The following is a 19,031-nucleotide window of genomic DNA, read 5'->3' as shown; positions in this document are numbered from 1 at the left end:
TGCAGGGTGAATTATTTATCTCTTGTTTCTGTGTATGCTGGGGTATGCTTGCAGCTGAAGAGCAATGTGATCGCATCCGGCCAGCGCAGGAATTCTTCGCCGACTATCCGGTGTGCAGGACTGAGCGAAAGACACGTAGCATAACTGGCGTAGCCGGTGTAACCACTGTATCGTTCCTGGAAGAAATCTGTGAGACAGGATGTCAGCAGGGGGCACTCGGAAACGGCCAACTCGAGCATTGGACGCTCCGATGCACGCTCTTAGAAGACGGCACGTACGGATGGATTCACAAGAATGTAACATGCTGGGGTATGTTTGCATAGTGGGCCTGTTTGCCTCTTGTCTTGTTTTTCTTCTCCATGTGGCTTATTCAGGTGTGGGTGAAGGGTGAATACAGTCATCTCTAGTTACCATACATTAGAGTGCAATGGTTTGCATTGCCCGTTGAAGATCATCCTCTCTAAAATGCCATAATTATAGTAACGTTATTATGCGTCCATCCTTCCTTCTATCTGTCCGCCCGTCCTCCCTAGCCTGTCTTGAGTTTGCCGCTTGTGTTCACTGATATACTTGTGACATTGGTTTCAGCAACCACCCTGCTGCTGCACTGAGTACAAGTGGGTATTTCTGTCATGTGATCAGCACTGGCCAAAGACAAAAAGGCGGTTCCAAAGGAATTGTGCTGTATTGGTATCAACATTAATCTTGACCGGGTTATGGTCTCTAAAGCATTCGAATACCGGGCTGCACGCACAATGATGCAATGTGTGCAAACCTGTACTGTAGGATGGAATAGGTGCTTGCATTATCCTTACACCTGTACAGCACCCCTTTTTGGCCAGCAGTGTGTGACGGTGTACGGATGGCAGGGACGTAGCTGGCACCCCTTTCAGGGGGGGGGGGGGGGGGGGTGCACGGCCGCATGCCTGTATGACTGTGTAGGATGGCTGGTGCTTGTCATTCATGGTCATTATGCGCATGCTGAACCTAGGTCGAAATTATTTTTTGGGGGGGGAGGGTACACGTGACCCTGTGCCCCATGCAGACTACGTGTGCCTGGGTGATGATATTGTGCATGTGGCTGCCTATTTGTTGGACATCTCTTGCAGAGGGATGCAGACGACCACCTACAGCCCCGCCTGGCGCTCGCAAATCTCAGTGCTCCGCCGCTGGACAGCGGCAGTGTTCAACGGAGGGGGACTTCTTTCAGGCCGGCACAACTCTTACATACAATTGTCCGGGTGGCTGGATCGATCGGGCCTCGCCAGACTTCTCCACCATGTGCATTGGTGGCGACTGGACGGAAACTCTGCCACGTATGCCCAGTTGCCGTGAGTCAGTCTATGTCTGGTTGTGCACTGTATCATCATTATGGAGACCTACCTCATCCGTTTTCAATCTCAAGGGCATTCTTGCCGATGCCTATATGGGCCAGAGCGGTTTCAGTTACAGTGAAACCTGTCTAAGACGACTGCTCAAGGGACTTTCAAAATGTGGTCTCTGTTACCAGGTGGTCTCCTTATGCAGGGTCATTTGACTGGAAATAGCATTCCTTGGTTCTGGTTGCAGTGGTCTTTTAGGACAGGTGGTTGCCTTGACAGGTTTTACTGTACTTAGTGTGCATTTTGCCACCATCAAGCTCCTTGAAGAATGGAAACAGCTCATTTTTTTCTCAACCCCTTCAAATCCTTGAAGCAGAATACTAGTGGTATTTTGTGTTTGTGCCTGCACCGTACAACAGAGGAACAAGGCTAGTTAGTTGTGGCTCTAAGTTCACGTTCGGTGCACTGATCATGCTGGGCGTACTGTAAGTGGCAGGCGTTCTGTACCTTGTTTTATCATTGATTTTTGACCGCCGTTCACTGTGCTCCATGATGTCTCCTGCTCAGGTCGATGCAAGGCGTGCAAGGTCAAGAACCAGTGGCTGAGCGAGCACTATAACATCTCCACCGACGCAGCACACCTGGTCAGGTTCAATGCCGAGCAGCGCATCAAAAGAGTGAAGCATGGCGGTGAGATCACGGTGACATGTGCCAGTGGCAGTGGTGACGTCACGCGCCGTCACCAATGCTATGATGGACTGTGCAGACAGGACGCACGGACCGGCCGGGTCACCGGGCAAGCAACGCGGCGGTGGAGAGAATCCCCGGTGACGTTTGAGTGCCAGTGTGAGCCATCGTCTGGCCTGGCCATTGTCTCAGCAGTGCGTGGACTGAAGTGTGAAGGTATGTTCCATGGAGGCTGTGTATGGACTTTGCATGGAGGCTGTGCATGGACTTGCTGTTTCAAGGTGACAAAACAGTATTGATTCGCATATGGGTGCTGATTGGGTGCTGATTGGGTGCTGATTGGGTGCTGATTGGGTGCTGATTGGGTGCTGATTGGGTGCTGATTGGGTGCTGATTGGGTGCTGATTGGGTGCTGATTGGGTGCTGATTGGGTGCTGATTGGGTGCTGATTGGGTGCTGATTGGGTGCTGATTGGGTGCTGATTGGGTGCTGATTGGGTGCTGATTGGGTGCTGATTGGGTGCTGATTGGGTGCTGATTGGGTGCTGATTGGGTGCTGATTGGGTGCTGATTGGGTGCTGATTGGGTGCTGATTGGGTGCTGATTGGGTGCTGATTGGGTGCTGATTGGGTGCTGATTGGGTGCTGATTGGGTGCTGATTGGGTGCTGATTGGGTGCTGATTGGGTGCTGATTGGGTGCTGATTGGGTGCTGATTGGGTGCTGATTGGGTGCTGATTGGGTGCTGATTGGGTGCTGATTGGGTGCTGATTGGGTGCTGATTGGGTGCTGATTGGGTGCTGATTGGGTGCTGATTGGGTGCTGATTGGGTGCTGATTGGGTGCTGATTGGGTGCTGATTGGGTGCTGATTGGGTGCTGATTGGGTGCTGATTGGGTGCTGATTGGGTGCTGATTGGGTGCTGATTGGGTGCTGATTGGGTGCTGATTGGGTGCTGATTGGGTGCTGATTGGGTGCTGATTGGGTGCTGATTGGGTGCTGATTGGGTGCTGATTGGGTGCTGATTGGGTGCTGATTGGGTGCTGATTGGGTGCTGATTGGGTGCTGATTGGGTGCTGATTGGGTGCTGATTGGGTGCTGATTGGGTGCTGATTGGGTGCTGATTGGGTGCTGATTGGGTGCTGATTGGGTGCTGATTGGGTGCTGATTGGGTGCTGATTGGGTGCTGATTGGGTGCTGATTGGGTGCTGATTGGGTGCTGATTGGGTGCTGATTGGGTGCTGATTGGGTGCTGATTGGGTGCTGATTGGGTGCTGATTGGGTGCTGATTGGGTGCTGATTGGGTGCTGATTGGGTGCTGATTGGGTGCTGATTGGGTGCTGATTGGGTGCTGATTGGGTGCTGATTGGGTGCTGATTGGGTGCTGATTGGGTGCTGATTGGGTGCTGATTGGGTGCTGATTGGGTGCTGATTGGGTGCTGATTGGGTGCTGATTGGGTGCTGATTGGGTGCTGATTGGGTGCTGATTGGGTGCTGATTGGGTGCTGATTGGGTGCTGATTGGGTGCTGATTGGGTGCTGATTGGGTGCTGATTGGGTGCTGATTGGGTGCTGATTGGGTGCTGATTGGGTGCTGATTGGGTGCTGATTGGGTGCTGATTGGGTGCTGATTGGGTGCTGATTGGGTGCTGATTGGGTGCTGATTGGGTGCTGATTGGGTGCTGATTGGGTGCTGATTGGGTGCTGATTGGGTGCTGATTGGGTGCTGATTGGGTGCTGATTGGGTGCTGATTGGGTGCTGATTGGGTGCTGATTGGGTGCTGATTGGGTGCTGATTGGGTGCTGATTGGGTGCTGATTGGGTGCTGATTGGGTGCTGATTGGGTGCTGATTGGGTGCTGATTGGGTGCTGATTGGGTGCTGATTGGGTGCTGATTGGGTGCTGATTGGGTGCTGATTGGGTGCTGATTGGGTGCTGATTGGGTGCTGATTGGGTGCTGATTGGGTGCTGATTGGGTGCTGATTGGGTGCTGATTGGGTGCTGATTGGGTGCTGATTGGGTGCTGATTGGGTGCTGATTGGGTGCTGATTGGGTGCTGATTGGGTGCTGATTGGGTGCTGATTGGGTGCTGATTGGGTGCTGATTGGGTGCTGATTGGGTGCTGATTGGGTGCTGATTGGGTGCTGATTGGGTGCTGATTGGGTGCTGATTGGGTGCTGATTGGGTGCTGATTGGGTGCTGATTGGGTGCTGATTGGGTGCTGATTGGGTGCTGATTGGGTGCTGATTGGGTGCTGATTGGGTGCTGATTGGGTGCTGATTGGGTGCTGATTGGGTGCTGATTGGGTGCTGATTGGGTGCTGATTGGGTGCTGATTGGGTGCTGATTGGGTGCTGATTGGGTGCTGATTGGGTGCTGATTGGGTGCTGATTGGGTGCTGATTGGGTGCTGATTGGGTGCTGATTGGGTGCTGATTGGGTGCTGATTGGGTGCTGATTGGGTGCTGATTGGGTGCTGATTGGGTGCTGATTGGGTGCTGATTGGGTGCTGATTGGGTGCTGATTGGGTGCTGATTGGGTGCTGATTGGGTGCTGATTGGGTGCTGATTGGGTGCTGATTGGGTGCTGATTGGGTGCTGATTGGGTGCTGATTGGGTGCTGATTGGGTGCTGATTGGGTGCTGATTGGGTGCTGATTGGGTGCTGATTGGGTGCTGATTGGGTGCTGATTGGGTGCTGATTGGGTGCTGATTGGGTGCTGATTGGGTGCTGATTGGGTGCTGATTGGGTGCTGATTGGGTGCTGATTGGGTGCTGATTGGGTGCTGATTGGGTGCTGATTGGGTGCTGATTGGGTGCTGATTGGGTGCTGATTGGGTGCTGATTGGGTGCTGATTGGGTGCTGATTGGGTGCTGATTGGGTGCTGATTGGGTGCTGATTGGGTGCTGATTGGGTGCTGATTGGGTGCTGATTGGGTGCTGATTGGGTGCTGATTGGGTGCTGATTGGGTGCTGATTGGGTGCTGATTGGGTGCTGATTGGGTGCTGATTGGGTGCTGATTGGGTGCTGATTGGGTGCTGATTGGGTGCTGATTGGGTGCTGATTGGGTGCTGATTGGGTGCTGATTGGGTGCTGATTGGGTGCTGATTGGGTGCTGATTGGGTGCTGATTGGGTGCTGATTGGGTGCTGATTGGGTGCTGATTGGGTGCTGATTGGGTGCTGATTGGGTGCTGATTGGGTGCTGATTGGGTGCTGATTGGGTGCTGATTGGGTGCTGATTGGGTGCTGATTGGGTGCTGATTGGGTGCTGATTGGGTGCTGATTGGGTGCTGATTGGGTGCTGATTGGGTGCTGATTGGGTGCTGATTGGGTGCTGATTGGGTGCTGATTGGGTGCTGATTGGGTGCTGATTGGGTGCTGATTGGGTGCTGATTGGGTGCTGATTGGGTGCTGATTGGGTGCTGATTGGGTGCTGATTGGGTGCTGATTGGGTGCTGATTGGGTGCTGATTGGGTGCTGATTGGGTGCTGATTGGGTGCTGATTGGGTGCTGATTGGGTGCTGATTGGGTGCTGATTGGGTGCTGATTGGGTGCTGATTGGGTGCTGATTGGGTGCTGATTGGGTGCTGATTGGGTGCTGATTGGGTGCTGATTGGGTGCTGATTGGGTGCTGATTGGGTGCTGATTGGGTGCTGATTCTCCCTCTCCTAAACAATCTCTCTACTGTGAACAACCGTTAACTAATTTTGCATCATCACCGAAGCTTTAACCCCCCCCCCTCCCCACCCCGCCTTCTTTAGCTTTCAACCTGGTGGTGAGCCATACCCAGAAATCAGGTGATATGTCAAGTTAGTTGTTCAAAGATACTGTTTTTTTTTTGGAGAGGGAGAGAGAGAGAGACAGAGAGAGAGAGAGAGAGAGAGAGAGAGAGAGAGAGAGAGAGAGAGAGAGAGAGAGAGAGAGAGAGAGAGAGAGAGAGAGAGAGAGAGAGAGAGAGAGAGAGAGAGAGAGAGAGAGAGAGAGAGAGAGAGAGAGAGAGAGAGAGAGAGAGAGAGAGAGAGAGAGAGAGAGAGAGAGAGAGGAGTAATGTGGAAATAGCATTGGTGGAGTTTAACAGGCAAACCAAAAAGTTTTAAAGGAAAGACAATGGACCAAGGAACTATAAGTTACGCTATACTGTCCACTAACACCACCAGTTACTGTACAATTAGCCCATGCGGTATCATTGAACGACACTGACCAACGGTACCGACGTTCTACAACTCTCTGCCAATCAGCTCTAGTACGTCTTGGATGCGCACTCCAACTGCCTTCCAACTTGGAAGGTTCTAAGTTATAACGTTAGTACTAACGTTAACATAGGAGGGGAAGGTGCGCGCAACCAAGACAAGCACAAGCTGAAAGTCTCAGTCTTAAAGGGGAAGTTAAGGCAAAAATTAAATTTTCACCAGTTGTAGTCTTCGGGGTGCTGAGTCGAATGGTCTTGGTCCGAGAAAGCTGAGACGCTCCCTTCCTACTTGAATCCCAATCGAACTCGCGCACTTCCACCGAAACTGGGTGACTGCGCCCTACTAGATGGGGATTTGTATGCAAAATGTCACTAAAAGCACCATTTTGTTCTTATAAAAGCACGGATGACCGCGATTGGCCCATATGTTGTAGTCTTTTGGACGCTGAGTCGACTGGTTTTGGTCCGAAAAGGCTGCGATGCAGCGTTCCTCCTTTATTCCCAATCGAACATGGTTGAACAAGCGGTCACGTGCTCCTGGGTGCCCAAATCACCTGGTCACCACGCCAGCAGGCGACAACTTTCACACCAAGGTTCAACTCGAGTTCAACTCGAGTGACAGGACTGCACCCAAAAAAGGTCAAACAGGCTAGTAAGTTGTACCCTGCAGGCACGGTGACCAGGTGACTGGTGTACGCAGCAGCACGTGACCACTTGTTCGACCATGTTCGATTGGGAATAAAGGAGGAACGCTGCTTCGCAGCCTTTTCGGACCAAAACCAGTCGACTCAGCGTCCAAAAGACTACAACATATGGGCCAATCGCGGTCATCCGTGCTTTTATAAGAACGAAATGGCGCTTTTAGTGACATTTTGCATACAAATCCCCATCTAGTAGGGCGCAGTCACCCAGTTTCGGTGGAAGTGCGCGAGTTCGATTGGGATTCAAGTAGGAAGGAAGCGTCTCAGCTTCCTCGGACCAAGACCATTCGACTCAGCACCCCGAAGACTACAACTGGTGAAATTTTAATTTTTGCCTTAGGCCAAGTAAAAAAAATCCTAGTTTATCGTCCCCGCCCGCCCCATTTTTCGAGGCCGCCCGGAATTTATTTTTATTTTTTAAATCTAGAATTTTGCCAAAAAGCTTGATTTTTTACGTCGGCTAAGGCTTGTGTGAACCAAACAGTATTGGGGTTTGTGTCTTATGAGTGGAGTGACAATCTGTCGATCCAAAGATTTTGCATGTACATGTAATTGTTTATGTACATATAACTGTTATAGCATTGTGTATTCCATACACTACCACTATTCTGTTGCAGATTGTTGCACATGATGTGTCATTGTTTACCAAGAACTATACTAGTCTGTAGCACATCAAAAAATAAAAAATAAAAATAAAATCCGCCCTCCCTCCCCGATTTTTGTGAAAAAAAAGGACGATAAACTGGGATTTTATTTTACTTGGCCTTAACTTCCCCTTTAAGATACGAAGATCAATTGGAAGGGAAGCTAAGTGAACAGTAACTGGCGGTGTTAGTGGGCAGTATAGTATAACTTGTAGTTCCTTGGTCCTTTTTTCTTCCCCTTAAATTCTTCCTTGGCTCTCTATCTGAGTTATCTGGATTATACCTTTTTTTTCAAAGATTTGCAAACTCCAATGTAGCCACCAACACATTGCCTAGTCTGAACCTTCACTTACATGTGGTCTCTTCACTGCCAAAAACTCTCAGAAGTACTCAGTATCGGGGAAGTAGTTTTTTCGCAGCAAAGAGACCATGTGCATGGGTGCTCACTGTTCAAACAAGGTTACGTATTTAACTCTCACCGTAATAAAAACGTTATTAGCCAGATATGGCACTGTGTTACATTGCCAGTTACATTGCCAGTTACATTACTAAAAACTTAGTAAAAACACGTTGCAGATGAATTGCAGATGAATGGTGAAGACTTCCAAAAGGGCTCGCGGCGGAAGATGTCTACCCTCTTGCACGACTTCGATCACTGAGATCACTGTGACAGAGCTCACACAAATTTTAGGCACATCTGCGATAACAGATGTTGCTGGTCATCACAGATACTCACCGAACCAGGCTGTGTTTTGGGTGCGAGCATGGAAGGGACAATCATTAATAGTAACCGTGGCATCAGAGAGAGAGAAACTAAAAACTGCTAGTGAAATTGACCAGTACACTTGTGTGCACTTGCCGACAGCTCTTCCACCGCATCTTCAGCAATTGGAAAACTGCACCGGCCGCTGTGAGGAGTGAGTGTGATGAAAGCAGTGGGGCTCTGCGTGGTCAGTTCTAAACAACACGGCACAGCACCACCGCTGCACGGCATGGTGTGGCACACGGTGTCGAGCAGGTCATCGTCTTCAAGCAGTGCACCATCGAACATCACAATGTACTGCTACAACTTAGACTCCCGGACACCAGTGCCAGGTGATGTGCGCCGCAACCTCACACCAGGACTTCACTACACTCGCAACATACTGATCAATGCACCCGACCCCGCAGTTCACTTCAACATTTGCAGACATTGGCTGAGGGATTAACCAATACGGCTGAGGCTACCTAAGATGATGTGACGACAAACATGGGTCTACCACCTTTCTCCTTGGCGGAGACCTTAACCAATGTTACCATTGCAGCGGCAACTACATGCCACTCGGTTGTACGCAACTGCCACGGTGCACGTCTTATCATGGAGGCAGCTAGTGAGGACTCCAGTCAATGATGAAAGATGATGTGGTACCTACACCAGCACGCCAGGCGTGCTGCAAACTCTAAACCCGGCAGCTACGGCCAGTGAAAATTATCGTAGCTAGATCCAAGACCTACATCAGGTGAGGGAGCCGAGTGTCGATGCGATTTGCATTCATGGCTACATGCACTTGCATCTTCTGAATGAAACAATGCCACATGGGGCATTGCCATGTCAATATCATTGGAGCAGAGCTCACCACACAGCGTAACGTGGTGTTATGTTGTAAGCCGGTTGTGGCACTCTCGTATCACTGCTGAGACTATGTGCATGGGGCTTTGAGCTGCACACCAACTACTCGCCAACTACACATGGAGTATGTCATGGCCAGCATCTGCCAGGTGACAATGCTACGCTGAGCTGGCTGAATCCATACTGATACCCGGTAGACTGAATGCAGGCTCCTGATGCACAACGTGGCAGTCAGGGTTCATGTACAGTATAACAGTTACTGATGCTACTCATGCTGATGCTACTCATGCTGATGCTACTCATGCTGATGCTACTCATGCTGATGCTACTCATGCTGATGCTACTCATGCTGATGCTGACGGTTGCTGATGCTACTCATGCTGATGCTACTCATGCTGATGCTACTCATGCTGATGCTACTCATGCTGATGCTACTCATGCTGATGCCACTCATGCTGATGCTACTCATGCTGATGCTGACGGTTGCTGATGCTACTCATGCTGATGCTGACGGTTGCAGTCGACGAACTGCACCCAATCCCAAGCAAAGCGGCAACCAGATGATCACAGGATGTCAACCGCCGTACTGACCAGACTGACCGGCGTTTCCTGGTTGCATATTTGGAGGGTGCGTGCCCTCCTGGCCATTCAGTATAATGATAAAGCAGAGGATATGATATTGTTTGTGTTGGCAGTGGCACATAGCGCTGAACTTCATTGTCTCAGCAACTTTTCCTTATGTTCCCCCTTTCACTTAGCATATGCTGTTTTTGATATGCTTGGTGAAGGCTAAGAGCAGCTGGTGATCGTAGATATGTCGCAGTGTACAGCTGGCAATTTCATTAACACTCAGTCATTGACTCCCAGGTAGCTGCTGCTAAAAACGCGATGACAGAACTCATTGGGGAAAACTATTCTACTTGACCGCAATCCTCAGCTCCTCATGATCTTTCTCCAGCCCTGTTTGACTAAGAGCGCATCAAGGTGGACTGTCTCTCTTGGAAGCTAGCTTTCCTCAGATAGAACAAGCTAGGTTGGCATTCTCACAGGCGAATGACCCTTGTTTATTTATTTATTCATATGAGCTATTTGAAGTACACAAATTAAAATCTGTGGCCGTAACTATTAAATACTTCAAGATTTTTCAACACAGGTTTCTGCATATGAATCAGTGAGAATTTGAGTTTTAGGTATGCTATCTAACTCAATTTGACCAAAAATGCCAATAGCACCCTTTTCTCAGCCTGAGGCTCCAATATGAATGCATGCTGTCGTGCCAAACCATTATTACTGCACTACATCCTACGGAGTATTTTAGTATTAACTGGTGCTGCTAACCAATCCAATTCCTTTAAAAATGGAGACATCGTGTAGTTTTCCCTGGCACAGTACTGAGCAGGGATTCGAGACCGTACAGATCATACACTGCACCTGCAAGTGTGTTTCATCGTGGTACAGTAGAGCCGTGTGTCCAAGAACGTTGTTTCCAAGCCTGGGGTGTTCTTATTTTTGTTCAGCAATCTAGCTGCATTCTTAGAAATAATTCGTACTGGATCATATAATATGCTATAATATCTATCCCAAAAGCTGCCGGAAAACTAGCACCTCCATTCTTAACTTTAGGCTGTGGCGTTCTTAGCATTTCAGGCTGGACGTTTTGGGCTCAACGTCCTTCGGCGCGCGACTACTGTATGTTGCTGGTTGATTCCATTCCGTATGCGGGCCAGTAGCAGGGCATTTTGAGATTAGTCTACCAAGCAACTAGCGTACATCTTGTTTTCTCTAGCACTACAATGCTGCTCAACAAAATCCAATCGCGTCACTCATGTACCATGTACCATGTATACGCCCGTCGCAAGAGAAGCACGCAAATCTGCAAATGCACTGGATGTGCACCCACAGATTTTCTCTTATAGCAACGATAGCGAACAAGATCTGAACGAGACAGATCAAGACTTGCGCCAGATAACTGTCTAATCCACACAACTAGCGAAGCCATGTGAATCGACCACCAATGCACACCTGGTCTACACCACACGGAGTACATCGGTATAAAACGGCCAAGACAGATATCTATGCACACCCTACACTTGCTGGGGTAACCAGTATAGACAGCACGCTGCTTTGATAGAAGCAGACACTAGATGCACTGGCACCTTGAAGTGAAATTGGAGTTACTTTACCAACCAGCCTCGGCTACTGAGTACTGGGAACCCAGAGCCAACAGACATACCAACAACCTCAGCCATGAAAGCTATAATAGTAACGACACACTCATGTACGCGCCGGGCATTGCGCGGCCCTGGACCTGCCAACACTGGGCTTCGAAATGGTGCAAGGCGCAAACTGGATTTCATTGAGCAGGACTGTAAGTAAATATTTAATATAAGCACAGTCTCCAATAAAGGTACGCTGCATATGTGGATTGAAAGCAGAATGCTGACAGTCTCCAATCGTCCACCAGAGTGAGCCGCGTGGCCGGCACTGCATGCGGTGGTTCTAGCAGGGAGTTCGTTTGTTTTTTTAGTATGGACCCGCTGGGTTTTTTCATGGTGACCAAAGTCTCTTTTACTGGCAAAATAAACGGCATAAGCAAGACTTGAATTGCGTGATAAGAACAAAGACAATGCGTAACAATCATCAAGAGTCCATAAACAAACAAAAACTGTTTATGCACTCTTGGTAACATCTGTCCCCGGGGAAACGTGCTTGCTTTTTATTTATTTATTTATTTATTCAACATCTCCTGGCCCGTCCGAAGACTGCCAATAAACATGAGAGGTCAGGTGATAGCCAACCACGGCAAGCTAAAAGGGAGAAAAAGAAAGATGCTGTCAGAGAGGGAAAGGAGATAGGGAGAGAAAAAGAAAGGGAGGCACATTAGTAATACATGGGATCACTTCGGATGAGACAGTGTGGAAAGCTGGACTTTGAATTTCCTGATATCCTGGCATGTCTTAATGCTAGTAGGCAGGTTAGACCAAAGGGAGTATGCTGAGAAGAAAGGGGATTTCAAAAACAGAGAGGAACTAGCTCGGGGCAGTGATAAGGCATTGCGTGTTGGTCTAGTGGTAACAAACCAGTTGTACTTGGCAATATGTTTCGGGACTTGGGCTAGGAAGATTTTTTGCACAAGGATACAAAGATGCTGCTGATGTCGGGCAAGAAGAGGGTGCGTGGAAGCAAGTTTATAAAGACAAAGGGAGGCAAATGTTTGGTCTTTTCGAAACAGAATTTTCAGAAGCAAGCGTTGATGTACTTCCAGTCTGTGGAGTAAAGTCTGAGACAACCCGCACCAAGCTATATCGCAATAGTCAAATATAGGCAAAATGTACGACTTAAAGAACAATTTTCTGCAGTTATCATTCAAGTGTTGGCAGTGGGGTTGTAGCATACCTAAGGACGCACTCGCACGCTTGCACACAGACTGGACTTGTGGAGACCAGGAGAGTTGGCGGTCGAGAATAACGCCCAGGTGCTTGTGCTCGTTAACAACTTTAATAGGTGTACTATTTAGACCAGGAAAATACAGAAGCTGAGTGGGGGGCGAGGGAGAGAAGAACATGGCCTCGGTTTTGGCGAGGTTAGGCTTCAGTTTCCAGGTTTCCATCCATGTTACTGTAGCGTTGACCCCGGACTGCATGGAGGCCGTGAGGTTGTCTGCCGAGCTGTTGGAGCACATCAGAGCAGTGTCGTCAGCAAAAAGACTTACATTTGGTACAAGGGCTGGCAAGTCATTAACGTACAGTAGAAATAGGAGCGGCCCAAGTATGGACCCCTGGGGTACCCCAGACACGACTAGTAATGGGTCTGATAGGGAGGTAGATACTCTGACAGTCTGGTGGCGGCAGGAAAGATAGGATGAGAGCCATTGCAGGGCTGGACCATGTACCAAGAAGACGGACTCTAGCTTTGCAAGCAGACCACGATGCCAGACGGTGTCGAAAGCTTTCGCTAGGTCAAAGAACACGATGCCAACATGCCGCCTGAGGTTCCGCTGGGTGTAGATGTCTTGTACTAGACGTGTTAGTTGGAAAGTTGTGGAGTCTCCACGGCAGAAACCGGATTGAGATGGTGAAAGCGCTGGGGTGACGTGGCAGTACAGAGACTCAAAGAAAATACGTTCACAGACCTTTGACACAGCGGGAAGGAGAGAGATTGGTCTGTAGTTGCCAGCCTGAGAGCGTTGGCCTTTCTTATAGATCGGGACGATAACAGCAGATTTCCAGACGGACGGAAATACTCCTGTACGATATGACATGTTAAAGAGCAGGCACAAGGGATAGGACAGAGATGGCGCAAGCCATTTGAGAACCTCATTGGGTATGCCATCTTCGCCAGGGGACTTACAATTCTTCAGGAGTTTGAGGTGCTTACAGACGGTAGCAGTCGTGGTAACGACGCGTGTGAGTGGTGCGCTAAGTTCAGGGGCTGGGGACAGCGATGGAATGTCCCAATTCGGATCCTCCGGAATGCCGGATGAAACAAACTGCTTGTTCAGTGTGTCTGCAATCGCCTTCACATCGTGCTGGCGGTTGCCATTGGAGTCCGTCAGGTACTGGATTGGCGCGCGGGAGGTCCCGCGGCACTGGTTGCGAATGAATTGGTGGAGTGATGGGCGATCGGGGGAGGAGAGTGTTGCAGAAAGAGAGTTTAGAAAGGAGCGGTGTGAGGTACGAGAAAGGTGCTTGACGAAGTTGCGTTGAACTCGGTAAGCCTCCCGGTTAACCGGCGTTGGGAATTTCTTGTAGATGCTGAAAAGATCACGCTTGCGCTTCACTTCAGATACGAGGGACCGTGTCACCCATGGGGGACTAGATGTCGAGGATGTTGGGTTGGAATGTTTCCGGTTGTTGTAGCCGATAGCAAAGTTAGAGAGGTGCTGTTGGAACCCTCGTTCAAGGACGGCTGCAAAGTGATCTACCGCGGCGTCAACAGTTGGAGAGCCTTCTGGTTGCAGAAACGACCAGTCGTGGCAGGAGAAATCAGCGTTCATAGAGTCCCAGCACTGAGAGGGAACTCGACGGAAGCGATATGGGAACGGTTTGCGAGAAGGAAGTGGCAGGTCTGGGTCCGAGGGCAATGAGACGGCGAACTGGCATGAAACCATGAGATGGTCCGAGGAGCCAAGAGCGCAAGCTGTGTGAACGTCCGTCGCCAGCAGGGGTTGGTTTGTGAAGACAAGGTCTAGACATGACTGTGTTCCGGAAGATGTTGTGTGCGTTGGACTCTGCACCAGCTGATCCAAACCGAAGCAGGTAAGGGTGCGAAAAAGTGCCGCCCCAGCAGGACACGTTAAATCCGATGGGCACCACCGTTTGTGCTTACTGTTGAAGTCCCCAGCCATTATGACATGGTACGATGACATGGGAACGGTTACCAAAGCACTAGCTAGCATATCACAGAAGTGGTCTATTTCCGTGGTTTTGACTGAGGGCGGACGGTAGGTACAGCAGACGAGGATGGGTTTCGGGGAGCCTAAGATTGGGTGAAGCTCAACCCATACGGATTCACAGGTCGGACGAGCAAGGTCGTCGCGAACTTGGACTCTTCCGAAGCGATTTTGCCGGACAAGAATCGCAACTCCACCATATCCTCTGGTTGCCGTACCGGATTTGTTATCATGAGGTGGTCGGTCGCGACGAAATGTGGTATAACCGGAGATGGTGAGCGCTATGCTTGGATTTAGCCATGTTTCATTTAGACAGATGACATCAGGTTTGTTGAAATCAGCAATGACAGACAGTTCGGCAGATTTGTTAACGATTGAGCGGCAATTTACGGAAAGCAAGGTCAGTTTACCCTGGCAAGGGGGGAAGTAGGGCCGAGCCAGTGGATTCAGCTGTGGTCGCGCCATCATGCTGAGCCTGAGGAGAGGACGTTGTTTGCCTGGTTGGCATTGCTGGTGTCAAAACTGTCCGCGGCAAAACGCCAGGGCCTAACCGTGTGCGAAAGAGCATCCGGCCAGAACCCTTTGTCACCGACTGTGTTCTCATCAGCTGCCTCGACGGTCACCCGTGCGTAGGCAGTTCTGAAGTGCTTGGATGCAAATATGACACCTTCCTGAATCTGCACTCCTCGGGCAGAGCACCATTCAGCAATTGATGATGCGGAGCAGTGTGGCTGCACGTTGCCAACGTAAAACACTTTGCGTTTGGCCCGGGGTGATGCCGTGAGGTCTACTGCCGGCTCGCTATCACGAGCCGGCTTGGTGTAGCGGGATGTTTCCACCCGCCTTGTTATGCTTTGAGCTAGCTGGGACTGACTACTAGTATCTGCCGCGTGCCTTTGCACATAAGGCCGTCATCACACTACGTTCTCCCACTCCCGTCTACGTCTGTGGTGAAAAAACCAAAACGGGTGGGTGTGTCATCATCAGACAGGCACAGTTCTTGACGCGTACACGCAGTCAGGTTTTTGGAGAAATTTGAACGCATGTACTTGGCAAACCAAAAATTTCGTCGTGAATTTAATTTCGTCATCTTCGTCCAAAGAACTTTTGGACTAAATTAAATGCCGGACTAAATTTTTTGCCAAATGTCAAAATAGTATATTTTTGTAGGTATACAAGTATACACACACACACATGTACTAGTACCATATCCGCGCACAAAGGTAGGTTTGAATTTCAATTTTTACCCCCCCCCCCCCCACACACACACGCACACACATGCATGACTCTCGAGGACCAGCAATTTTGCTAATTTTGCACATAAGGCCGTCATCACACTACATCGAAGTGCAGGGTCGTATACCCCCGGGGCCCCTCTCCATACCAAGTCTACGTCTCCCGTTTTCACCCCGTATACGGATCATCATCTGTTTTGTAGTTCCAGGAGAGAGTTAAGCCCGATTCACAATACAACTTTTTGCGACGCGACAAGCGATTTGCGACAGTTGCGACAAGAAACTGCCTGTCGCGAGCTGTCGCAAGCTGTCGCAATGCACCTGTCGCAGAAGTTGAAGAAAGTTCAACTTTTGCGACCTGCGACACGCGACATACACAAATGGAGTACAGTTTCGACCCTGGGTGCACGTGCAGTGCACGTGCAGAGTACTACTTGTGCATGAGGATGTCGCAAACATGAAGAATATTGTGAACCGTGTGTCGCTGTCGCAGCTCGTCGCGTCGCAGAAAGTTGTATTGTGAATCGGCCTTCAGGGGCCGTTTACATGAGAAAAATAAGCCCGGGCTTATTCAACCCTAGGCGTACGATAAGCCCGCCTTGATCTGTCACCCAGTCATTTCAGAGCGCGCGTTTACATGCCGTCCTCAGCCGCTGTGCAGACATCCTGTGTGTACCTCTGGCTAAACTATTCAACTACAGTCTTGAGCAAGGCGAGTTCCCTTCCGCTTGGAAGATGGCCACGATTATCCCAGTGTACAAGGAGAAAGGTTGCCCAACTCACCCTACGAACTACCGCCCAATATCCCTCCTCCCCTGTATAGCAAAACTCTTTGAAAAAATAGTAGCGAAACAACTCCAGGCTTACCTAACAATAAAACAGAAGATATGCAGTCAACAATACGCGTACGTGAAGGAGAAGTCTGCGACAGACCAGCTTATTATACTTACCCAGCAAATGGCCGACTACATTGATGAGCGTCTGAACTTCGACCTGGTCTCCCTAGATTTCTGCAAGGCATTCGACAGAGTAAGCCACTCAACTCTCCTCCGTCAAGTCAGCAACTTCTCGGACCATAAAGTCACTGCCTGGACTAAGAGTTATTTGCAGGATCGAAGCATAGCCGTGAAGATTGAGTCATGCATGTCAGTGCCCAAAGTCACCAACTGTGGTGTTCCCCAGGGATCGCATCTGTCTCCTCTACTGTTCGTGATCTACATTAATGACCTACCAGAAGCCATACATCATTCGCACACCTTCTTGTTTGCGGATGATGTCACTCTACTTTTGCCGTACAAAGGCTCTCTGTCAAGTCCTGGTATCCAAGCGGACATTCATGCATGTCAAAACTGGGCCAGGGAAAGAGGCGGAGAGTTTTCGCCCTCAAAAACTTCTGTTTTAAGCTTCCGTTATAAGCCAGCGGCAGCATCATCACCAGCACCAACATCTGCCACCTACACTATGGAGGGTCTACCTCTTCCCAGTATTGACATCCTCAAACATCTGGGAGTTCGCTTCAGTGCAGACCTAAACTTCCGTCAGCACTACCTTGACATCAGTCGCAAATTCAAGCAGAGAGTAAGCCTACTTTGTCACATGGCACATCGTCTTACACCGCAGGCCATGATGCTCCTCTACAAGTGCTATGTTAGACCTGTGATTGAGTATAGCGTCGTAGTGTGGTCCTTTCGTCTTCGTTCAAGCGACTTGACTGAGCTGGATAGAGTCCAGGCCAGGTTTGCAAGATCCTACCTTAGGAAACGCAAAATCCAAATCGACTTTAATACACCCAAGCAGGATCTTAATAAAAAAGCTAACATTGAATCCCTTCTTTACCGCAGGCAGTTTTTAAGCTTGGTTACCATGCACAAATTTATTTTCAAGTATCGACGTTGCCTAGCTTCATTCCATTTCAATATCACGCAGAGTGCGAGACGCCCTAACAAAATTATTCTCCCTAAAGCAAAGACCACATCAAAATCGTTGTTTCTCTTCCAAACCTCCCTCTTATGGAACTGCCTCCCACCAAGACTAACTGCAGAACCATCCATTATTGTTTTCAAGAATGAGCTTCGCAAACTCACTTGCAAACATAGTGCTTCGCTCTCCGGTATGCCTACGCCATGTACATAACCCCCCCCCCCGTGTGCTCCCCAACGCATTCACGCTGCACAACTTTTCACTACTTTCACTTTAGCTCATACGTGTACATGTACATCCTTCAAAGCGGTGAACCCCTTGATAGGCGACAAGCCTCTGGGTCATCCTAATAAAGATATTATTATTATTTACATGGTCAGGCGGGCTTATTCAGCTCGCCCCGAGCTGAACTAGCCCTACCCTTGACCCCCGAGCTTATCCAACCCCCAGGGCTTATTTTGTAATGTAAACGGTCAACTTAGGAAGGGCTTATAAGCGAGTTTTCCGTATTTTTCGGTTTTGCCTCGTGAACCTGAGAGAATGTGGCCGTGGACAGTGCGTCTCTTTTATTTATTTCTTGGTATGTCTTCTTCTGTTTTTTGTCCAGTGGAAGGTCCTAGCCCATCCTTCACCTTCTCGAAAAATAAGTGACAATTGGAAAGGCAGTAGAAACCTGAGCCGGCATTTCTTGATCCAAACTTCATCAGACACGAACATTTACCACTGTGTTCATGTGCGATTTGAAAAATAAAATGCGCGCAGAACTCGCAGTCACTCACTTGAGCTCAGCCCCGTACAACTGTCATCAAGAGTACATAACCCCCAGAGTGTGCAACGCCGATCCAGCTCTGTGTAGGGTCTTGGTCGAGCGGAATCGGATCTTCTGATGTCATGCGTACACTTCACACCAGCGCAAGGCCGGTTTCGAGGCAGGGCACCATTGTTTTTGATCCAAGACTAAGCAAGAGTACCCGCGACTCCCCGGGTTCCCCTCAGATGTGTACGGTATTATGACGCAAAGATCCGATTCCGCTCGACCAAGACCCTATGCAGAGCTGGATCAGGCGTTGCACACTCTGGGGGGTTATGTACTCTTGCTGTCATGTAAACGGTTGAAAAACAGCCCCTTAGTCTTTCTCCCATGCAAGTAGTTTGCCACGTTCTCGCTCCTTTTCCTTTGCTAGAATGCATCTGTAATGTATTTCAGTTTGCTGATAACGAGTGGTAAATATTAGAGAGGTTCCGCACTACGTAAAGTTGAGGAACTTTACGTTAGTGGGCGGGGAAAACCCGTGAATTCGCGAGTTTGCACTCCACTTACGGAAAGTTGTCTACGGAG

General features: G+C 49.4%; 1 protein-coding gene across 3 annotated transcripts in view; it reads left to right on the top strand.

Moving 5' to 3' along the window:
• Positions 1-10,959, top strand: part of LOC135830423 (uncharacterized) — a 28,369-nt gene extending 17,410 nt beyond the window's left edge. For all 3 annotated transcript variants that reach the window (XM_065342696.1, XM_065342690.1, XM_065342684.1), the window contains 4 exons: positions 55-309; positions 1,110-1,331; positions 1,890-2,225; positions 8,402-10,959. In XM_065342696.1, the coding sequence (XP_065198768.1) occupies positions 55-309; positions 1,110-1,331; positions 1,890-2,225; positions 8,402-8,457 (869 nt within the window). In that variant the 3' untranslated portion in view covers positions 8,458-10,959. The remainder of the gene's footprint in view (positions 1-54; positions 310-1,109; positions 1,332-1,889; positions 2,226-8,401) is intronic.
• Positions 10,960-19,031: the final 8,072 nt, after the last annotated feature.

Source organism: Sycon ciliatum, chromosome 1 (genome assembly GCF_964019385.1).
Source record: "Sycon ciliatum chromosome 1, ocSycCili1.1, whole genome shotgun sequence".
Lineage (NCBI taxonomy): Eukaryota > Metazoa > Porifera > Calcarea > Leucosolenida > Sycettidae > Sycon > Sycon ciliatum.
The sequence above is the reverse complement of the archived record's forward strand: the minus strand, read 5'-3'. Positions and strand labels throughout refer to the sequence as shown.